A 20,412-nucleotide genomic window follows, 5' to 3' on the forward strand; every position below is an offset into this window, starting at 1 on the left:
GTCAGGTGCATTCTTCACTGAGTAAACTATATTTGTGTGCATCTTTTAGAAGTACACATTTTTCATGCATATTTTTTTAAAAAATGTACGCATGCTGTCAGGCGCATTTGTTTTTGACTGCAAAACACATTGCAGACTCAGAAATGTGTTCAGTATCGAAAGTGTGAACTGGATAAATCTTGATCAAAATCAAACTGAAATGGTTTGGCCTCATCTAGAGTATTGCGTCCAGTTCTGGGCTCCACAGTTCAAGGACGCAGACAAGCTGGCGCGTGTTCAGAGGAGGGCAACCAGGATAACCAGGGGTCTGGAAACAAAGCCCTATGAAGAGAGACTGAGGCCTTAGCTAGACCAGGCTTTATCATGGGGCGAACCCCGGGATCATTCCTGTGCATCCAGATGATGCACAGGGGATCCCGGAATAGGGAGGGATCATCTCTCCCTGGCCCCGGGATAGAGCCGTCCCCTTTGGGCCTGCTTTTTCCACAGTCTTGGGTTGAGCCCGAGACCACGGAACGTGTAGCCCGTTTCTGCGGGTTGACCCGGCTCCGCGCTATTACTCGCACAGAGCCGGGAACCGCGCACAGGGTGCAGCGCTCCTCAGAAGCGCTGTGCCCATCGGGGTTAGGGTGGGGAGAGTGGGGAAAGTAATTTTAAAAAATTAAAAACTTACCTTCAGCGCACAAGCGTTTGTGCTCTCCGTCTCCTTTAAAATTAAAAAAAATGGCAGGCACGATGCCTCTCTTCCTGAGGTCGTCGCGCCTCACGTGTAAACGGTAGAGGGATCTTGCATTAATTGCAACGCGAGATCTTCCCTCCTCTGTCATGGACTATCAGGTAAGTCAGGGCATGTTTAGCCTGGAGAAGAGAAGATTGAGGGGAGACATAATAGCACTCTTCAAATACTGAAAAGGTTGTCATGCAGAGGAGGGCCAGGATCTCTTCTCAATCATCCCAGAGTGCAGGACACAGAATAACAGGCTCAAGTTACAGGAAGCCAGATTCAGGCTGGACATCAGAAAAGACTGAGTGTTAGAGCAGTACGACAATGGAACCAGTTACCTAGGGAGGTTGTGGGCTTTCCCACACTAGAGACATTCAAGAGGCAGCTGGACAACCATCTGTCAGGTATGCTTTAGGGTGGATTCCTGCATTGAGCAGGGGATTGGACTCGATGGCCTTATAGGCCCCTTCCAACTCTACTATTCTATGATTCTATGAATTTCTCAGACATCCCTATTCAGGTGACAGATTTGTTGCTACCTTTAAAGAGCAGCAGTAATTCCATTTATTGTCATACATTCATGTATTAGTTTAGTATCACATGTTTACCAATGTGGGAGATGTTCTTTGGATTTTCTGCCTCAGACAATGTCTTACTACATCTCTGAGTGAAAAAGACGAAAGGTTTCAAAACGTTCAAGTGGCAAAGAAATGTGATCCAGAAGCAAACACATCCTGAAGGACAGAATCCTTTATTTACTCTGTAAAGCAGCCCAACAGCAGCACTGTTAATACAAGACAACACCAAAGCCTGGACAACTTCGTGGCTTTATTTTGCAGTCTCATTGACATCCATGCGATCGGGAAATGCCCTCTGAAACTGATGCCTGAGATGGCTGGTTCCCCATAAATGCTGCATCTTAATATTACGCTAGTTTCATTTTAATTTCATACTGCTACACATCATGTCTTGTAGAGAAATAATTGCTTAATTTAAATCCATCTGCATTCACCATTTGATTCCTTTATTTCCTTTAATAGGGTTGGTATAGATCCAGACGAGGACCTGAAGACAGAAACTGCTACACAGGCAAGTTACAATTTAAAGATAAATATTTGAAAAGGAACTTTTGTTCAGTCATGTATAGTTTAGCGGCTTTAAAATCTATAGTGTCTATTCCAAGACCCTTAAGAAAATCTCCATGTCAGAAAATCTTACAAGTGCTTATTACATTCTACTGTGCTCCAAGGTTGTAAAATAAAATGTAGCTTTATGAGGAATTTCTGAAGAACATGACGCAATGTTGGGCAGTGGCAGACCTGATGTGGTCATACAACCAATCCATTAACCTTCTACTTTTTCATTGGATGCATTAAAAAAAGGCATTTCAAAATACAGCTTACTCCTTGGGAATAAATCAAGGAAATATATATTATTCAAATTTTGAACTTTGGTAAGTACTTCCAGATCAGCATAATATAAATGTGCATTAGGTAGTTTAGCATAAGAGTCTTCGTATGTTTTAATAGGACTGTGTGTTCTGAAGACTGCAGAACACTGTAGTAGGGTATTCTGAAAACTGTATCATTACTGGGAAGGTGTGGATATGCTGCAGTCTGAGCCCATCTAAACCTATGGGCTGATTAATCCCTAGTTTTTAGTATGTGTCTAGTCAGTTCTTTAAAAGGAGTTCACAAACATTTTAGCCCAAAGAGCCACATGCCAGCTTGTCAATTTGCTGCATGCATGCACATAAGTAAACACAGATGTCCATGTGTGTACACACACAGAGCCCACCAAATTGTATGGGGATCTTGGAGGGAGTAGAGAGCCTTCCTTCACCTCCTCCCCTAATGATTGTGGTACACAGGTCAGTCTTTCTTCACTGCTAGCAGCAGTGAGAAAAGAGTTATCTACATTGATGGTCCAAGGTATTTTGCTGCCAGAGGTAAAGAACAAGATGGTGCCCCTTCCCACGCCACAAGCTGACTGGAATGGTAGATAAATCTTTCTTCATTGCTGGTGATGGGACAATGTTCTCTACTGCAACTGAAGGCATCAGGCTAACTTGGGGAGGGGACACAAGGCAGGCCTCATGACACCAAGTCCATAGCTAGTTGGGGCGATATCCCGGGGCGATCCCCGGGATCATCCCTGTGCATCCACATGACACACAGGGGATCCTGGGAGCAGGGAGGGATGATCCCTCCCTTCCCCTGGGATCTCGCCCTACTCTTTCAGTCTGCTTTTCCCGCAGTCTCGGGATGATCCCAAGACAGCAGAATATGTGGGTGGGTGTCGCGGTTTATCCCGGCTCCTCGCTGCTACTCGTGAGGAGCCAGGAACCACGCACAGGGCACAGAGCTCTGTGCCCATCGGGGGTGGGGGAGCAGGAGAAATTGTTAAAAATTAAAAAAAAAACCTCATCTTTTGCATACGAGCGCTTGTGAGCTCGTCTCCTTTAAGAAAAAAACCAAAAATGGTGGCCGTGACATCCTGCTCTTCCAAGGCCATTGCACGCCATGTGTAAACAGAGGGGGAGATCTCACGATAAAAATATCACGAGATCCTCACCCCTCCATTGTGTTAGACCTGTAGGTCTAGCTGAGGCCATACTCCTCTCCTTCAACACCTTGCTCCTGCCTCTCAACATCTGCCACCTGAGATGATTGCCTCCCTCTGCCTAAAGGTAGGGATGGCCCTGGTTATTGATATGATGACCTGTGTGGGAGGAAGAGGAATGTACAATCAGTGGGTAATTTGACAGTGGTGGTGGGGTCAAGGCACCCATGGGCAGCTGCAGCAAAGGCCTTGTGAAGCCATGTGTTGTGCATCCCAAGCCACAGGTTGTGCATGCCTTCTTTAAAGCCAAATCTGCAAAACAATTTCTCTCTTCTACTCCATCCTAATTGTCCCCTGAATTCATACATCTGAAGATGAAATAGATATTTGAAAAGCCCACACCACAATCAATTAGTTAGGGAACAATCCCACGATAAGTGCATCAGTGCCCATACATGAGATTATCCATAGTACTCAATGGAGCCCTATCCCCCTGCCTCCCTCCCCACACAGACACACAGTGTTGTGTACATATGGCCATGAATGCAGGCAACATGCCAGAGTCTTGCATTGGATCAGACGCCTGGGTGTGCCCTTGTTTTCCTCTCCTTCTGCGCAATACAACATGAATAACAATGCATTGCACAGAGAAAAAGCAAGCCTGGCTCAAGACAGTTTGCTGCCTGAGGTGGACAAGATGCCTCCCCATTCCCCTGCCACCTATTCCACATACAGAAGCCAACCAGGCTGACAGTTATAGCTTACTTCAACACAAAAAGAGGGCCGCACCACACCTGGCAGCAGCAAGCTAACATAGGGAGGAGCAGGGCGGGTTGCATGACATACACAGCTCTGCCCTCCAACACTTCCCTGCTGCTCCCTGCGCCACAGAATCTGATGCCTGAGGCAACTGCCTCATGCTACCTAATGGTAGAGCTGGCTGTGAGAAGAAGGGCTAGGTAGGGATGTATCAGACTTCCCATTCATTGTAATGGCCCATTGTACTGCTGGAATGTGTGCCAGGGGGTGGGGGTGAAACAAGCAGAACCACATTGGACTCCACCAACCATCAGCCCCAGCCAGCATGGCCAATGGTTAAGGATGGTAGAAGTTGTAGTCCAACAGCATCTAGAGGGCACCAGATTCCACACTTCTGCTTCAATTCATAGTCTGGATGTTTTCAAACTATTACCTCATTACTTTCAGTTTTGAGAGAAGGAAGCTCCTGAAAGACTTCCCTTGAAGTAGGAAGTTTGGACTTGGTTTTATCGTCTGTAGCCTACCACAGTCATCCGGACTCACATTGGCCTAATCGCATTACATTATCCTCATCAAGGCGTTCGCAATTTTTTTTGTGCCATGTCAGATCTGTCACTTCTCAGTGCATTTATCATTTGCCTTGCAATGGACTGGTAGCTCATTTATTTCCACTTATTCACTAATAGTTTTTCATAATGCAATATTGTGAGACCATCAATAATGTTCAGAAAAAATTGAATGCAGCCACTTCGCTATGTTTTGAACTTGTTTAGAATACAAAGCTAGTTTTGATGCACACCAGTAGAGAAGTTATTGTTATGTTTCTTTGTTCATTGGGTTTTTAAAACAAATGTATACCCTGCATTTCCACCATAAAAGGTCTCAAGGTTTCAGATACAACTAGAAAACATATGAAATATCAAACAGCAGTGACAAAAATATAAAACAAGCTAAAAAGAAGTATTAATCAAATCCAAAAACAGCAATACAATACACAAATAACAAGCAATCACTCACAACCGGAAAAAAGAAGAAGAAAGAAATTCTAATTGCCATTCAAATCTCAGGTAAACAGGACAGACTTAGCCTGGCTTCTAAAAAGTATAAAAATCATGATGATACCAAGGTTATATGTCTAGGAGGAGAGATCTAAAACTGACTGACTGATTGATTGATTGATTGATTGATTGCATTTTTATACCCATTAGCCGAAGCTCCCTGGGCGGGTCACAAAAATTAAACCATTCAAAGTATAAAACAAACGGTATAAAAGCATGATATAAAATATAATATAAAAGCACAACCAGGATAAAATCAGCAACAGTGCAGAAATACAATTTTAAAATACAAATTTAAAACAGCAAAGTTAAAATTAAATTTATAGACTGTTAAAGTGCTGAGAGAATAAAAAGGCGTCTGAAAGAATATAGTGGAGGTGCCAGGCGAACCCCCTTAGGGAGCTCATTCCACAGCCAGGGTGCCACAGCAGAGAAGGCCCTCTTCCTAGTAGCTACCTACCTCAATTCCTTTGGCAGGGGCTCATGGAGAAGGACCCCTGAGGATGACCTTAGGGTCTGGGCAGGTACATATGGGAGAAGGCGTTCCTTCAGATAGCCTGGCCCCAAGCCGTTTAGGGCTTTAAATGTTAATACCAGCACCTGGACTGGCAGCCAATGAAGCTGGAAAAGGACTGGAGTGATGTGGTCTTGTTGGCCAGACCCTGTTAGTAAACGTGCTTCCCAAATGAGAGGTTATGAGAGCATCGAAAACTGTAGGTAGACTATCTCCATCCAGATGAGGGCGCAGTTGGTATATCAGCTTAAGCTGATAAAAAGTGCTCTTTGCCACTGAGTTCACCTGTGCCACAAGTGACAGTCCTGGATCCAAGAGCACCCCCAAACTACGGACCCATCCTTCAGGAGTAGTGCAACCCCGTCCAGAACAGGGTGAACATCACCTAGCCGGACAGGCAAACCACCCACTAACAGTACCTCCGTTTTGTCTGGATTGAGTCTCAGTTCGTTGGCCCTCATCCAGTCCATTACTGGCCTGCATTTCCTTTATTTTGGCAAGTAACCACCTTAGCCATTGGTTACTAAGAAGGAGATCCTTATTTTCATTTGAATGTCCAAAAATATATTTGGGCATCATTACCCAAATACCCAAAAATATATTTTGGCATCATCGCCACAAGATGTAGTGATGGCCACCAATTTGGATGGCTTTAAAAGGGGGGTTAGATTAATTCCTGGAAGAGAAGGCTTTCAATGGCTACTAGTCCTGATAGCTACGTGCTACCTGCAGTAGCAGAGCCATAAGCCTATGTACATCAGTGGCTGGGAAACATGGGTGGGAGGGTGCAGTTGCACTCCTGTCCTGTCTGAGGGTTCCTGGTCGACAGCATTGTGTTTACTGTGTAAACACAATGCTGGGCTAGATGGACCCTTGGTGTGATCTAATATGGCTCTTCTTGAGTTCTTATGTCCACACAAGGCTTTTATGGAGATCTAATGTGCCCATGATTCAGTACATCCAGTAAGCTACATGCTGTTTAGCTGATATTTTATGTATACATCCCTGCATACCACTGGTGCATGCCTTACTACAAGTACTCAATGTGGCTAGATGTTACTGCAGAAGTCTCCTGTTCTGCACAATACCTTCTTGGTATATATCAACTCTCCCTTCCCCTTCCCTCCAAAAGAATCAAAATACATCATGGGTAGAAAAATAGTTTTACAATCTTATTTTACATTATTTATTTTATACTTTGTACTCATACCCTAGTACAAAATACAGAAGCATTTCAAACAGTTTGAAAAGTTTGTATATGTAACATTTGGCATGTACACCCTTAAAGTTCTCAGGATTGGTATCTGGGATTTTTTTTTTTCACTTGGGTGTCCACAGCTGACTACAAAATTTAGTATGGAAATTCCATATTTATATTTGTACTGTATCCTTTCACCTTGCTCAGAAAGATATATAATGTGTATGTGTTAGCACATCATTCAGGATTACAGAGATATTTCCACAGGGTGTGTTACATGTGGACCCTCCACTCTCATCTTGTAAAATAGCAGCCAATTTAAAGTCAATGAATAAAAAAGCAGCAACTAATGCTATGTTCCAGTATTGGTTTTCTCATATTGGCAGATGGGCGGGAAGTGAGGGAAGAGTGGAAAGGAAATGTGTCATAATTATTGCAATATTATGATCCCTATAGGACCTTTTTCTAAGTCATACACCAAAAAAATAAAATGAAATGAAAATCAAATACCTTCTCAGTTTGACAGGAGTAAACGAAAAGTAATCTCACTGCAGCAATTTAGAAGAAATATCAATTTTTTTATTGATCTCAGAATATAGTGTTCCTCAGCTGTTTAATAAAATTGCAATCATTAATAAAAAAATAAACACTGAATTATTCTACATGAGTACCAATGCAGAAAAGCAAAATATGGTGCATGGTCCAGTTTGTTCAAGAACCGCTACATAGCAAAATGTTAAAATTCTAGATCATTGCCAGGAAGGTTGGGTAAACCAAAAAGACCTGGTTCACACAGTCACCACAGCCCACCATGGCTTATTTAAAGTACGGTAGATTGCAGTGCATGTGGGCAGCCATTTTGAATATTTAACCTTTGGTGGGGGTGGACGGAGATATGCTTTTTAAATTATTTACATTTTTAAAATTTGACTTAGTAGCTTGTAAAGTTTTGACATCTTCAAGTGCGTGTTTTCTTTTTTAAAAAGTGTATTATTATCTCTCTTTTCTCACTCACAGCAGTTTTTCTTGGTAGACATGATGGGCTTTGCCAAGTCATGCTGACTTTTACTGATTCAGAAATTGTCTGACTATTGAACATGTTTTAAGTATGATTTCTTTCTGGATCTTGGCATGAATGTATTTTGGTAGGCCCAGTTGTGTTGTTGTTGTTGTTGTTGTTGTTGTTGTTATTATTATTATTATTATTATTATTATTATTATTATTATTATTATTGCAGGCTGCAAATAACCTGGATAAAAACACAACCAAAGCAGAAAGTGCCTGGCTGTTCAGAATATGGTATGGCTTTGACCATAAGTATCCTATTATCATGTTACCATTAATGGCTCATAGAAAGTAATTTCATTTAAGAAGAAAATAATAGAGATAAACTTAGTACGGTAACTAGATAGTCCTTTCATTTTTAAGTACAGTGTGAAATTGAATCGTATTGTTGTTACAGAAAAGTAAAAGTAGCAGTGAGTTCAAAGAAGGCTCTGAAATAGAAAACTGCTCTTGTAGAACATTTCAAGACAGAGAGATGGAATAAGGATGAGTACACCTAAAGCAAAAAAGGGGGGATTTAGTAAAGTATTCAACCAAGTAATGGTTCTGAAATTCTTAGAAATAAAATTGTTATTTATTTACTTTCTTAAGGGAATGGTCCTAATCTCCCAGGGAGGGTTGCTGAGGATCCATAGACTGTTCCTATCCATGGGTTCAGAGGGAGGCCCACAGGCTTAGTCTCCAGAGTGTGGCAGCAGAAAGCTCCAGTGCTGTGGCTCAGCTACCTATGGTTTCCATGGGCCGTGGCAGCCAAAATGGGGCACTCTAGGGCCATGTCAATGGAGGACATAGATCCACAGCTCTCCTAAGAGGAGGGCAACTAGAGGCATTCAAGAAGCAGCTGGACAACCATCTGTCAGGTATGCTTTAAGGTGGATTCCTGCATTGAGCAGTGGGTTGGACTCAATTGCCTTATAGAACCCTTCCAACTCTACTATTCTATGATTCTATCATTTTAGCCTCTCAAGATGGTGTAATTAATTCCAACCCATTGGTTTCAACTTCCCTTCCTCTCACTCCCACTCCCATTGTTGCTCTGAGCTGTCAGTGCTTTGAAAATGGTGACTATTACACAACAGATCTCCTCTCCACAACCCTGAAGTAAGTAGTACTGCTCTGCTTTCCTTTAAGCATAAGCGGCCACAAGATGGTTTACAAAAGTAAGAACTTGACAATGTCATCAAATGATGCATCACATGAAAAATATTAAAGTCAGAAACCCAACAAGCAATTAGCACTTACACATGAAATCATAACTCGGTGGATCCCAAACAACTCCTGTAGAGAAACTGTCTTCATCTGAACCTGATAACTAAAAGAAGGACAAGAGGAGCATCCCTTGGAAGAGTTCCACAACATCTGTGGTGCTACTGAGAAGGACCCATCCTCCCATGTCACCATTCTCCACATTTCAAAAGCAGGAAAACAGGAGCAGCATCCAATGTAGAGGATATATGTGTATAGGTAAGTGTATTGTTATTTATTTATTGCATTTGCATATCGCCCCATAGCTGAAGCTCCCTGGGCAGTTTACATAAGATTATTTATTCATTAAGTTCATACAGGAGGAGAATACCCTGCAACATACCCAGATGTCAGATCATTAGGACCTTTAAATAGAGATAGCCAATTTGTGGCACTCCAGAAGTTTTGGCCTACAACTCCCCTCACCCTTCACCTTTGGCTAGACTGACTAGGGCTGATGGGATTTGTAGGCCAAAACACCCTTGCTTTAAAGATTAAATACAGCATCTTGAACTGTGACCAGAAACCTACAGGAGCCAGGAAAGCTGGCTCTTACTCAACTTGAGAGTGAATATGTGTTTCACAAGAACGAAGAAATATGTTTTTTGTTGTTGATAAATCCATTGAGGCTGTTAATGTTGTCGTTATAATACTGAGATCAGTTTCACTGACAAAGCAATGCACAGCATCAAAGCGCTACTACAGCTCCTGCCATTGCACAGCCACGACGATCTCACCCAAGAACCTCCACTGGATAAGAACAGCTCTTGGTGCTACTGTGCTGGCAAAATCCACGGGGCATAAAGCAGGTCATTTACGCAGCCCCAGCGGCTGTGGTACAGAAGCAAAACCCCAAGCAGAGAACACTATTACCTTTATGGGGGGTGGGGAGGTTCAGTGGTTCAAGAAGAGAAATATGGCTCCTGTAGGGTGACCATATGAAAAGGAGGACAGGGCTCCTGTATCTTTAACAGTTGAATAGAAAAGGGAATTTCAGCAGGTGTCTTTTGTATATATGGAGAACCTGGTGAAATTCCCTCTTCATCACAACAGTTAAAGTGCAGGAGCTGTACTAGACTGACCAGATTTAAAAGTGGGCAGGGCACGTGAATAGGAGGTTTTGGTGTGTCCAGTGTCTAAAACAATAGTAATGTCTTAATGATTGCAAGAATTCATTTTGTAAAAGAGACTATTTAAAAATAATAAACAAATAACATTTTTTTTAGAAAACAAACCTTGTGAAACTACCCAGAAATCAAATAAGAGCACAGAAAAATAAAAAAGCAACAAGTTAAAATATCATTAAATTTAAACCCAAGTTAAAATGCATAGAACATGAGAAAAGTCAAATCAACTCTATAGGCCAAAAGTCCATTTAAACAAAATGGTCATGATGTGCTGGCAGAAGGCTATCACTGAGGGGGTCAGATGAACCCCCCTTCAGCAGGGAGTTCTAAAGTCTGGGACCAACCACTGAGAAAGCCCTTTCTCAAGTTCTCACCTAATGCACATCAGATTTTTGGCAGGACAGAGAGAAGGGCCACTCTGGAAGATCTCAACATCTGGGCAGGTTCATTTGAGAATAACCTGTGCCTTCAAGTGACCTGAACCTTGTCAGCACAGCAGCACATCGGTAGTGTCCTCAACACAGATTAATCACAAAATCTATTAAGGGGTTTTTCGAAAGCCCTTTCTTTTATTTCTTCCCTTAGAACTTCCTTATTTTTTCCTTTTGGAAATCAGTTATTAAAGTCTTGATACTTCTATGGAAAGTGTGAGTAAATAAGGTTTAAGATACAGTTTTCTGTATTTATTTGGGGTTTTTTTTTTTTTTTCCAGGCACAACTAAAAATTCAATTTGCAATGTAGTGTAAAAGGAAAGAAGGTTTTTAAAAATTCATGTCGAGTGGCATCAGAGTAGGCTTTAGACACAGGCTGGTTCCATTTCTTCTTCAGAAAGAAAAGTCTGTGACTGTTGATGGTTTAAAGGGCATAAACCAGTGTACATAAATGGAAGCAGAAAAGAAAAAGATGGACGGTAGAAACTAGAAAGTGCGGTTCAAACATGCATGAAGTTCTGAGTTTCCATCCATTTAAAAAAGTGAAATTAAAGCAATATAGATCTTTTCTACACAAGGCATGTATTGTGCACTTGTGATTCCTTACTCATGGTTGTTTATGGGTTCTTTAGACAACATGGTTCTCCAGTTTCATTTCTGTTTTTTAAGTGCACTTTCCCAGTGTTTGTTTGTTTTTGAGTGGGGAAAATGGTGTGTTATTTTTGAAAGCAAAAGAAAAGGTAGTTTACAACTTTGTTGTTGTTTATTCGTTCAGTCGCTTCCGACTCTTCGTGACTTCATGGACCAGCCCACGCCAGAGCTTTCTGTCGGCTGTCGCCACCCCCAGCTTCCCCAAGGTCAAGTCTGTCACCTCCAGAATATCATCCATCCATCTTGTCCTTGGTCGGCCCCTCTTCCTTTTGCCTTCCACTTTCCCTAGCATCAGCCTCTTCTCCAGGGTATCCTGTCTTCTCATTATGTGGCCAAAGTACTTCAGTTTTGCCTTTAATACCATTCCCTCAAGTGAGCAGTCTGGCTTTATTTCCTGGAGTATGGACTGGTTTGATCTTCTTGCAGTCCAAGGCACTCTCAGAATTTTCCTCCAACACTACAAAGAGTCAGAAGTGACTGAACGAATAAACAACAACAAATTTCACTATAGCACAGCCCCATCTAGAGGTTATGTAGCAGAAAAGCAAGAAAGGAAAAGCTCTTTGTGTAGAGCTCAGATCTCAATTCTGCCATGAAAATTAATGTAGATACAGCAATTAATAGCCTCATATAGAAAAACTTATAGGCCTGGGAAAGTTGCAAGACAAAGATGGAGGGAGGATGGCAAGAGAACCATCCTTTAACTTCAGGTCATTTTCCAACTGAAAATCCCTCTTCCTAAGCTGCTTTTATGCATGTAGGGGGAAAGATACAGGTAAACCGTATATTTTCACCTGTGGTGGGTTAGATCCAGAATCTGCAAGCACTCCACTCATGAAAGATGCCTCCACCCGATTTGGGGGGATCCTCCCATCACCTTTCATACCATCTCTCAGCCCAGTCAGCAGGTCCTCTTATCCTCTTTGTAGCAATTTCAAGGGACCGTGTAGCATTTCCAGTAAGAAAGGTGGGTTGGGGGCATCCACTTCCACCAGCCCAGTTGCATGCACCTAAATCTGAATCAATCCATAGCAACCCTGTATCTTTTCCCCCACAGATGGGAAAAAAGGCAGTTTAGGGAGGCAGGATCTACACTACTTCTTTAAAGCACTTTAAAGCACTTTATAACAGTTTTGACAACTGTTGGGGCCCAGGACACACTACATATACCGTTGTCAAAACTGTTATAAAGTGCTTTAAAGCACTTTAAGCCTGTATTTTGAGCTGGAAAATGACCTGAGAAAGAGTTACACAGCCTGGGCACATCTATACAGCTTGTTTTCCCCGACTTAAATGCACATATTTGCATTTTATGTTACATGACGCAGCCTTCCATTAACTGTAGTGCTGGGGTTTTAGCGCAATAATGCACATCTTTGCAGTTGCGATTTAACGTGACTTTTAGAGAACGTCCGAGTTTGCACCGCGTTAGGGTTATTTGTCTTTGGGGAAGTTGATTCACATTTTGACATGCGGGTGGAGCTTTGCAGGTAGGACAATGTGATTGGCCAACTTCCCAATTTCCCACCAATCGGCTGCCTCGTCCTTTCGCGCCATTCCCCATCGCGTTGCCCCTTCCATGGCCGGCGAGTGACTATTGGTGGTAGAAGCCTTTCCTGGGGGAGGGCATGGCAGCTCGCTTCCCACCTGGCTTTCACAACCAAGATGGGAGCAGTGGCACCGGCGAGAAAGAGCGACGAAGGGAGTTGCTGAGCCAGGAGGGAGGCTGGCTTTGGAGCCGCTCCTCGCCCTTGCACATGTCTGCTGTGTGCGCCCCTCGCTGGCTCGCATGTGTGTGTGTGTGGGGGGGGTCTTTCTCTTTTCCAGTTTCTATTGAACGGCTTTCTCTCCCTCCTCCCTTCCCTTGCCTGCTTCCTTTCCTCCATCCACTCCCATTGAGAGGAGGAGAGTCGTTGACTATGAATGAATGGAGCGGGCTCCCTCTCTCCTCCCTGTTTCCAAGCTGTTTTAGGGATGGGCTCTTTGCTCAGCCTGAGGTCCATCTGGAGAAGCCTTTTGTGTCTTCTGAAAGGACAGGGCGCTCTTGTTTCCCCATTGTTGTTTTTAAAAATAAATCACGTGCAAGGAAAAAAATAATTCAGGAAATAAATCGCTGTTGCTGCTGCAGTGTGATGCTCTTTACCTACATTCGAATCAACGAAAACCTGGATTTATATTTAACGAGGAGCCATCCCGTTGTCATATAGACAGGGGCCCTGTCTCTACCTCCTGTTCCTCTATCAATGGCTCATGGTCAAGATGGCTATATATTACCTCCAGCATCAGAAGCAGCATGTCTCTCAATATCCGTTGCTGGAGAACATGAGCTGCAGTGCACTGTTGCACACATGGCTATAGACAGGAACAGAACGCTGGACTAAATAGGCCTTTGGACCAATCCAGCAGATGGTTTGTTTGTTTGTTATTAACATGGATATGCCACCTTATTTGCTAAAAAAGCATCAAGGCAGTACAAAGCAGTTTAAAACAATAAACCCTTTTAAAAATAGTACAGAATATTAAAAGAACTACATAATTTAAAAGGCTACATTAAAAAGATGTGTCTTCACAACCTTTCTAAAAGCCAAGGGAGTGAGTACCAATGTTATATCCTCTCTTTGGGAGCAATAGAGGAAAGAGCCCTTTCACGAATGCCTGACAAATGGGCTTCTGTGGGTAATGGTGTACTCAAAAGGGCCGCTCAGCAGAACTTAATACCTAGGCTGGTTCATAACAAGGGAGGCAGTTGTTTAGATGGCCACATCTTAAGTAATTTAGGATTTTAAGGTTTAAAAAGAACCATTTGAATTGTGCCCAGAAAGCAACTGGCAACCACTGCAGGTCTTTCAAGACAGGTGTAATATGTTCCTGATATGATGCACTAGTTAGCAGCCTGGCTGATGCATTTTTAAAAATTTATGATAGAAACACAGAACTCCACACGACATGTAGTTTGAACCTATGAAAGAACAAATGGAGCTCAAACTTGTGTGAGGGAAGGGGGGAAATCAGCTATATCTGACTGAGAACTCCATCAGATGAGTGTTTTATTGCACATTTGTTACTGGGCACTCATGAATTTTCGTGGATCCCTCTCATGATGTCATCTGCCTCCACAGCCTCCCATCCCTTAGAGCCTTCTTCACGCTACGAAAAAACACCCCAGTAAGTCCGATTTATTTTTAAAGAAGGAAGTTGCTGCTATCTCATGTTTCTCGCCTGCCCAAGGGTCTCTACTTCCCTTGCTCGGCTCCGTCCATTTTCTTCTGCTGCCCCTTATGCCTGGAACGCTCTTCCAGAACATTTGAGAACTACAAGTTCAACCGCAGCTTTTAAAGCTCAGCTAAAAACTTTTCTTTTTCCTAAAGCTTTTAAAACTTGATTTTGTTCTGACTTTATACTGTTAGTTTTACCCTACCCTGTGCCTGTTTGCATTCTCTTCCCCTCCTTATTGTTTTATTATGATTTTATTAGAATGTAAGCCTATGTGGCAGGGTCTTGCTATTTATTGTTTTACTCTGTACAGCTCCATGTACATTGATGGTGCTATATAAATAAATAAATAATAATAATAATAATAATCTCCTGCTGTGTGCAGGAGAATCAGCGCGATCAGAGCAGTCCACTGAATAGGCCACACACACGTTATTTACTTCCTCTTTCAAAAGAGGAAGTAATGACGGACAAACGCGCATGCAGAGTAGCAGCAGTAAGCAAATGTGATTTTTTCCCCATATGATGATGCTCTGAGAAACAGAAGACAGGGAGAGGAAAATGTCAACACGTAAGAAAGGTTGTGAAGACGTTCATGCTTCAGTCTCTGAAAGGCAAGAATCAGACAAAGTGAAAATTTGGAGAGAAACTAGTGGATGATGGGTGAGACCTGAAGAGATGGTTGAATCTCTGATACACACTGCTGATAAATGATTATTTTGCTTTTGTTTGCTTTTGGCTTCTGCCAAATTAAGGTTAAAATTGGCAGAAAGATGTCACATGCCAGGATAAAGCAGCAAAACTAAGAAATACATAATTAAGAATTTATCACAGGCTCTTTGTCAATTTGTAGTGTTCTGTGTATCAAACAAAAGTCTTCTGTGTTAAAAAAAACAATTTTGAAACTACTCATGAAATGAAAGCAAATTTACATTCTAAGAAGTTATTTCTTCCTCCTGTCATAAATAGTAATCTTTCTCTGGTGTTGTTGTTTGCTCCAGCCACTGCCCTGCCATTATCGTACAAACATATTTTTGTTTTAAAGTAGCATTTTTTTACATCTTATTTCTGCCAACAACTATATGCTCAAATCCTTGAAGAGATGAATAGTTCAGGCTGCCATTACTAGGACTGACAGATCTAAACATTTGCATGTGCTGGAAGAAGTTTCAATTCCTTTGAGGCAGAGCAATTATCCAGATGAAATGTTTATGCAATTTCTTTGTCCTTCCTTTAACAATGATAAGATCTCCCATTTATGGAAGCACTCTGTTTATGGAATGCTCTCCCCAAGGAAGCTCTCCCCAGGACAGGTTCCTCAAAGAAGCAAACTCTTATCTTTTCAGCACCAGGCAAAGGCATTTATTTTCTCCCAGGTATGTCAGACTTCAGAATTTAAATTTATGTTATTGGTTGGGTTTGGACATCACGCTAACCCATGATGGGTTAATTAAGCTTATGCTTAATTAACCCATTGTGGGTTATTGTGTTATGTGATGGGAGGTTTTTTTTAAACCCACAATGGTTTATTTGGCCTAAATAACCCACTCTCTGGTCTGCAGAGTTGGTTATTTAGCCCATCATGGGTTATTGTGTTGTGTGGCGGTCACCATGGGTTATTTTGGCTGGCTACAGGGTTGCAAGTGGAGAAGGAAGCCATAGAAATAAAACATGTACACCAGAGCTTGGGATAAACTAGGGGCTCTTTATTTAAACAAGGAAATTCACCCCTCCATGGGAATCTAGCTTGTTTGTCTCCAGGGAACTAGTCTGCCATCAGGGCAAGCCACTCAGTTGAAAACAGGGGTCAGGTGATTTCCCAACTACACTTGAGTGTTTGGTGACACTGACCTGCATCATCCCCACTCAGGGCTGCACAACTCTGAGTAGATGAGACAAGAAGGTCCCCAAAGGCAAACCATATCTTAACATGAAAGCTGCAGAGCCCCTGAGGAGCAGGACCTCTGTGGCAAGAGCAGTCAAAAGAGCTGCCACTCTGCTCTTTGTGGGCTTATTGCTTAGGGACATGTTAAAGCGACCAGCCATGCAGAGGAGGCAGGCTATGAAGTTTGATCCCAATCCTGCAGCCCCCAAGATGTTATAGGCATACCCGCTTTTTGATGCAGCTGGGATTTTCACTGCTTTCAGAGTTAGGGCACTGGGTTTTCATAGTGCACTGGGTGTCTCCTTAGTAGAGGAGGCTGGCTATGAGGTTTAGTCCTGATACGGCAAACCTCCAGGGTTTTCTAGCCACTTCCCCCTTTTGGGTGCACTCAGGATTTCCTTTCCTTGGTGAGTTATTGCGCAGGGGGTGCCTCCTGACTCAGGGAGGCTATGTATGATATTTTGTCCCAATCCTGCAAACTTCCAGCACTTCAGAGGTGAAACGACATCACTGCTTGGGCGAAAGGACTGCAGCAGACATGGGGCAGGGGAAGGTGTGAGTTCAGTTATACACAGAGCATGTCTACACCATGCCTTATCCTGGGGATCATCCCAGGGTCATCCCTGTGCATCCACATGATGCACAGGGGATCCTGGGGGCAGGGAGGGATGATCCCTCCATTTCCCTGGGATTACAGGACGGCTGTTAGGCCGATTTTTCCTGAGGTCTCAGGATCATCCCGGTTTTGTCTTACCTCCTCATGTGTAAACATGAGGAGTTGGGAACAGGACATGGGGCTCGGAACTCTTCAGGAGCTCTATGCCCATCGGGGGTGGGGTGGGAGAGCGTTTTTTTTAAAAAAAAACACCTTACATTTGCATTCGATCACATGTGCGCTCATCATCTGTTTAAAAAAGAATGGCGGGCATGACATCCCTCGTTCCTCCCGGGTTGTCATGCACACTTCTGTCCAAAGGGCAGGATCTCGCGAACACAATACCACGAAATCGTCCCTCCCGGAACGGCGGGAGGTGTAGACATGCCCACAGTAGCTTAATAGGCTACCCTTCACTAGTTTATTAGCCCGATCATGTGGCAGAAGATCATGTGCTATTTAAAAGATAAGCTACTCATGGGCTATTGTGACAACCAACCACAGCCATTCTGAGGTCTTTGAAATATTTGTTATATTATTTGGCAGCGATGTTTTAACTTGTTTCTTAACCAGTTTTATTGTGTGAGCTGCCTTGAGAATATTTTGTGTTAAGGTGATATATAAATATTATTAATAAATTAATGCATAATTATGAAGTTTTTCAGCAGAATTCAGAAGTATCAAGCAATAGATCAATTGTGCACTGCTAGAGCATGTTAAGTAACCTGTTTATTCTCAAGACAATGTGGTTATTCTCAAGATGAAGTAAGTGACCACAGTTGCCTACTTCATTTGTAGATCTGAGGTAGGAATAAGTTCAGTTATTCACAGAATTGGGAAAACAATGTTTCTTTCCTCTAGCTCTGGAATATGAACAAGCCTGAATTATCAGTAGTGGCAAATTTCTGGAGCTCCCCAATTTATCTATCACTTTTGGGAAAACAATGGGGCTATGTTATGAAAGCACAAAATTGAGCATCTGCTACAGAACTGGAAGACCTAGAAGAATATAAGCTGTATCTTCTGGAGACTCATAAGATGAAGAGACTTTATGGCAGGTCTTCCACTGGGCACTGGATAGAGCTTCAATCATTCCCTCTATTTTCAATGTTCAGGCACAAGTATGAGGGCAGAATAGGGAGTTTATCCTGGAGTTTTCTGACCATTGCCTGTTAATCATTTTCAAATGCTTTAATAAAGAAATGCAAAAGTATTCTGGTAGCAAAAATAATCTTTGACTTTATTGCTAAGATAGTTCGTATTTTCACGACTGAACTGCACAGTAGTTCAGTAATGTGGAATTTTTTATGACTCAGGTCTAATTTGGGATTGGCCCTATCTAAAGCAGGCAGATTGGATACAGGAAGGTGATCTCTACCAAGTTTCAGCCCTGTACCTTGTGATAGTATTTATGGTCCCATCACTTCTTTTTGGAGTGGTCAGAAAGTGGTCAGATTGGACAAACTGGGTCTATGACACTATTGCCCAACAGATGTGGCTTGTTTCAGCTACACATCTAATGATGTGATTATTGGCCACAGAAAGGAGCTGGGAGAGAGGGGATCCCACCCCCTAAATGATACAGGAGTTGCTCATAGCACTGGCAGTTTTCAAGATGCTGTAACTTTTGTAAGCTCTCTAGATAGTCAAGCTTACATCTTAGTACCTAATTAAGTAAGCATTTCAGTGGGGGGGGCTTGTAGGGGAGAGGTAGATCGCATGGCCAACAAGAGTCCCAAAACATATGAACAGAGGTAGAAATGGAAGAAGGAAATAAGAGACAATAGCAATGAGAGTTGCAATTCAGAGGTGTAAGAATGATAATTAAGAGATATAGTCAAGGTGGGGAGTTAGTAAACCTTTAAATGTAGAATTAAGATGGTTGTTATGGACCTCTTAATTGCTGAATCCTCTTCCTAGGATTCAGCAATTCACAATTCTCTTTTGCCTTAAACAAAAACATTTGAAACTTTCTCCTATTTCATTTATCAAAAAGCATTGAAATGTCTTGGGCTTTGGATGTGGCTAAAACATAAGCATTGACTGCAGTGCTTAAGATTGGTTTTGCATTGTAGCTTGTGAGAGGAGAAAGCTTTTATCTTGCTCACCAAAAGCAAAGCTCTTGCGTGCCAGTGCAAGAAAAGCTGACAATCAAAGGGAATTTCTCCCTATGATCTTGAGTTGAATCTGCCCTTTATCACAGGCTGTCACTGTCAGGCTACGGACAAATACTTGGAAAGAGGCAGAAGGTGCTTTATCAACGATTCAGAAGTGAAAAATCATAGCTGCTCTAATTTAAGTTTTAGCTGCATAGAAGTGCTTTGAAATATAAACCACTTTACAGATGTTGCAACTAATAATAATATTCTTTTCCTATGAATGGGAAAACACCCACATATGGTGTGGGTCATGCATGGACATTCATAACAAGCTAACAGCAATAAAGAAGAAAAGAGTGAGCAAAAGCCATTGAAATGGGATTAAGCCACATCAACAGATAAAGAGAATGAATGGGCAGATATATGAGACATCAGGTGCATTATTTATGTATTTTCATTTCTGTGCTATGCCTCCCAATAGCCAAAGCTCTCTGGGAAGTTCACAAAACAAAACAAAACCATAATATCATTGTCCAGATGTAATTCTGGCCAATAACTAGTTTTGCTGCAGATAGTGTCTGCTTCAGGTATTTGAGGGTCAGAACACCCTCAATGGGCCCCCTTCTTCAGTAAGTCTATAGCCAATGTCACCAGCTGCTATTGCTCCTCATCCTCTTTCTCTTCATTGCTACCATTTGCTTGACAGGCAGAGAGCTAGTGAGAAAGTAGGCAGTGGCATCTACTGCTTGTCCTTACCACCACCACCACCTGCTTGGGCCACAGCGGGAGGCAGGTAAACAAGCAGAGTGCAATGGGAAAGAGGAGGAGCAACTCCAGGGAGGTCTTGCTGATGGGCCCCTGCTGTGGTGTGGGCCATCAAAAGGTTCCCAACCATGCCTACCCTTGACACTGGGCCTGGCTGCCAGACCACCATGACAAGCAAGTGTGAGAGTGGTCACATGGCCTGCTTTCAACTCCCTTTGCAACAGAGGCTGCGAATCTGCACCCACCTTTTGGTTGGTGCTGGGGGAGTGATGACACCAAATAAAGGGCCAGACACAGAGCTAGTGGCCAATTACTCCTTCATGGTTCAGTAGTACAGAGTAGGTGGAAAAAACTAAAACAAACCAAGCCAATCTGGGTGTTTGGCAAACAAGACACAAAATCTTACTCTGCCCCGATGAGACCAGTATCACCCACACTGAATCGTACCCTAGGGTAGGA

The 20,412-nt window shown here is 42.6% G+C and overlaps 1 protein-coding gene across 1 annotated transcript in view; it reads left to right on the forward strand.

Moving 5' to 3' along the window:
* The window catches only part of SLC9A9 (solute carrier family 9 member A9), a 326,487-nt gene that overhangs the window by 255,247 nt on the left and 50,828 nt on the right, over positions 1 to 20,412 (forward strand). Inside the window, exons 13-14 of the mRNA XM_063132175.1 lie at positions 1,765 to 1,813; positions 8,054 to 8,133. Coding sequence (XP_062988245.1) covers positions 1,765 to 1,813; positions 8,054 to 8,133 — 129 coding nt within the window. The remainder of the gene's footprint in view (positions 1 to 1,764; positions 1,814 to 8,053; positions 8,134 to 20,412) is intronic.

This window comes from Elgaria multicarinata, chromosome 8 (genome assembly GCF_023053635.1).
Source record: "Elgaria multicarinata webbii isolate HBS135686 ecotype San Diego chromosome 8, rElgMul1.1.pri, whole genome shotgun sequence".
NCBI lineage: Eukaryota > Metazoa > Chordata > Lepidosauria > Squamata > Anguidae > Elgaria > Elgaria multicarinata.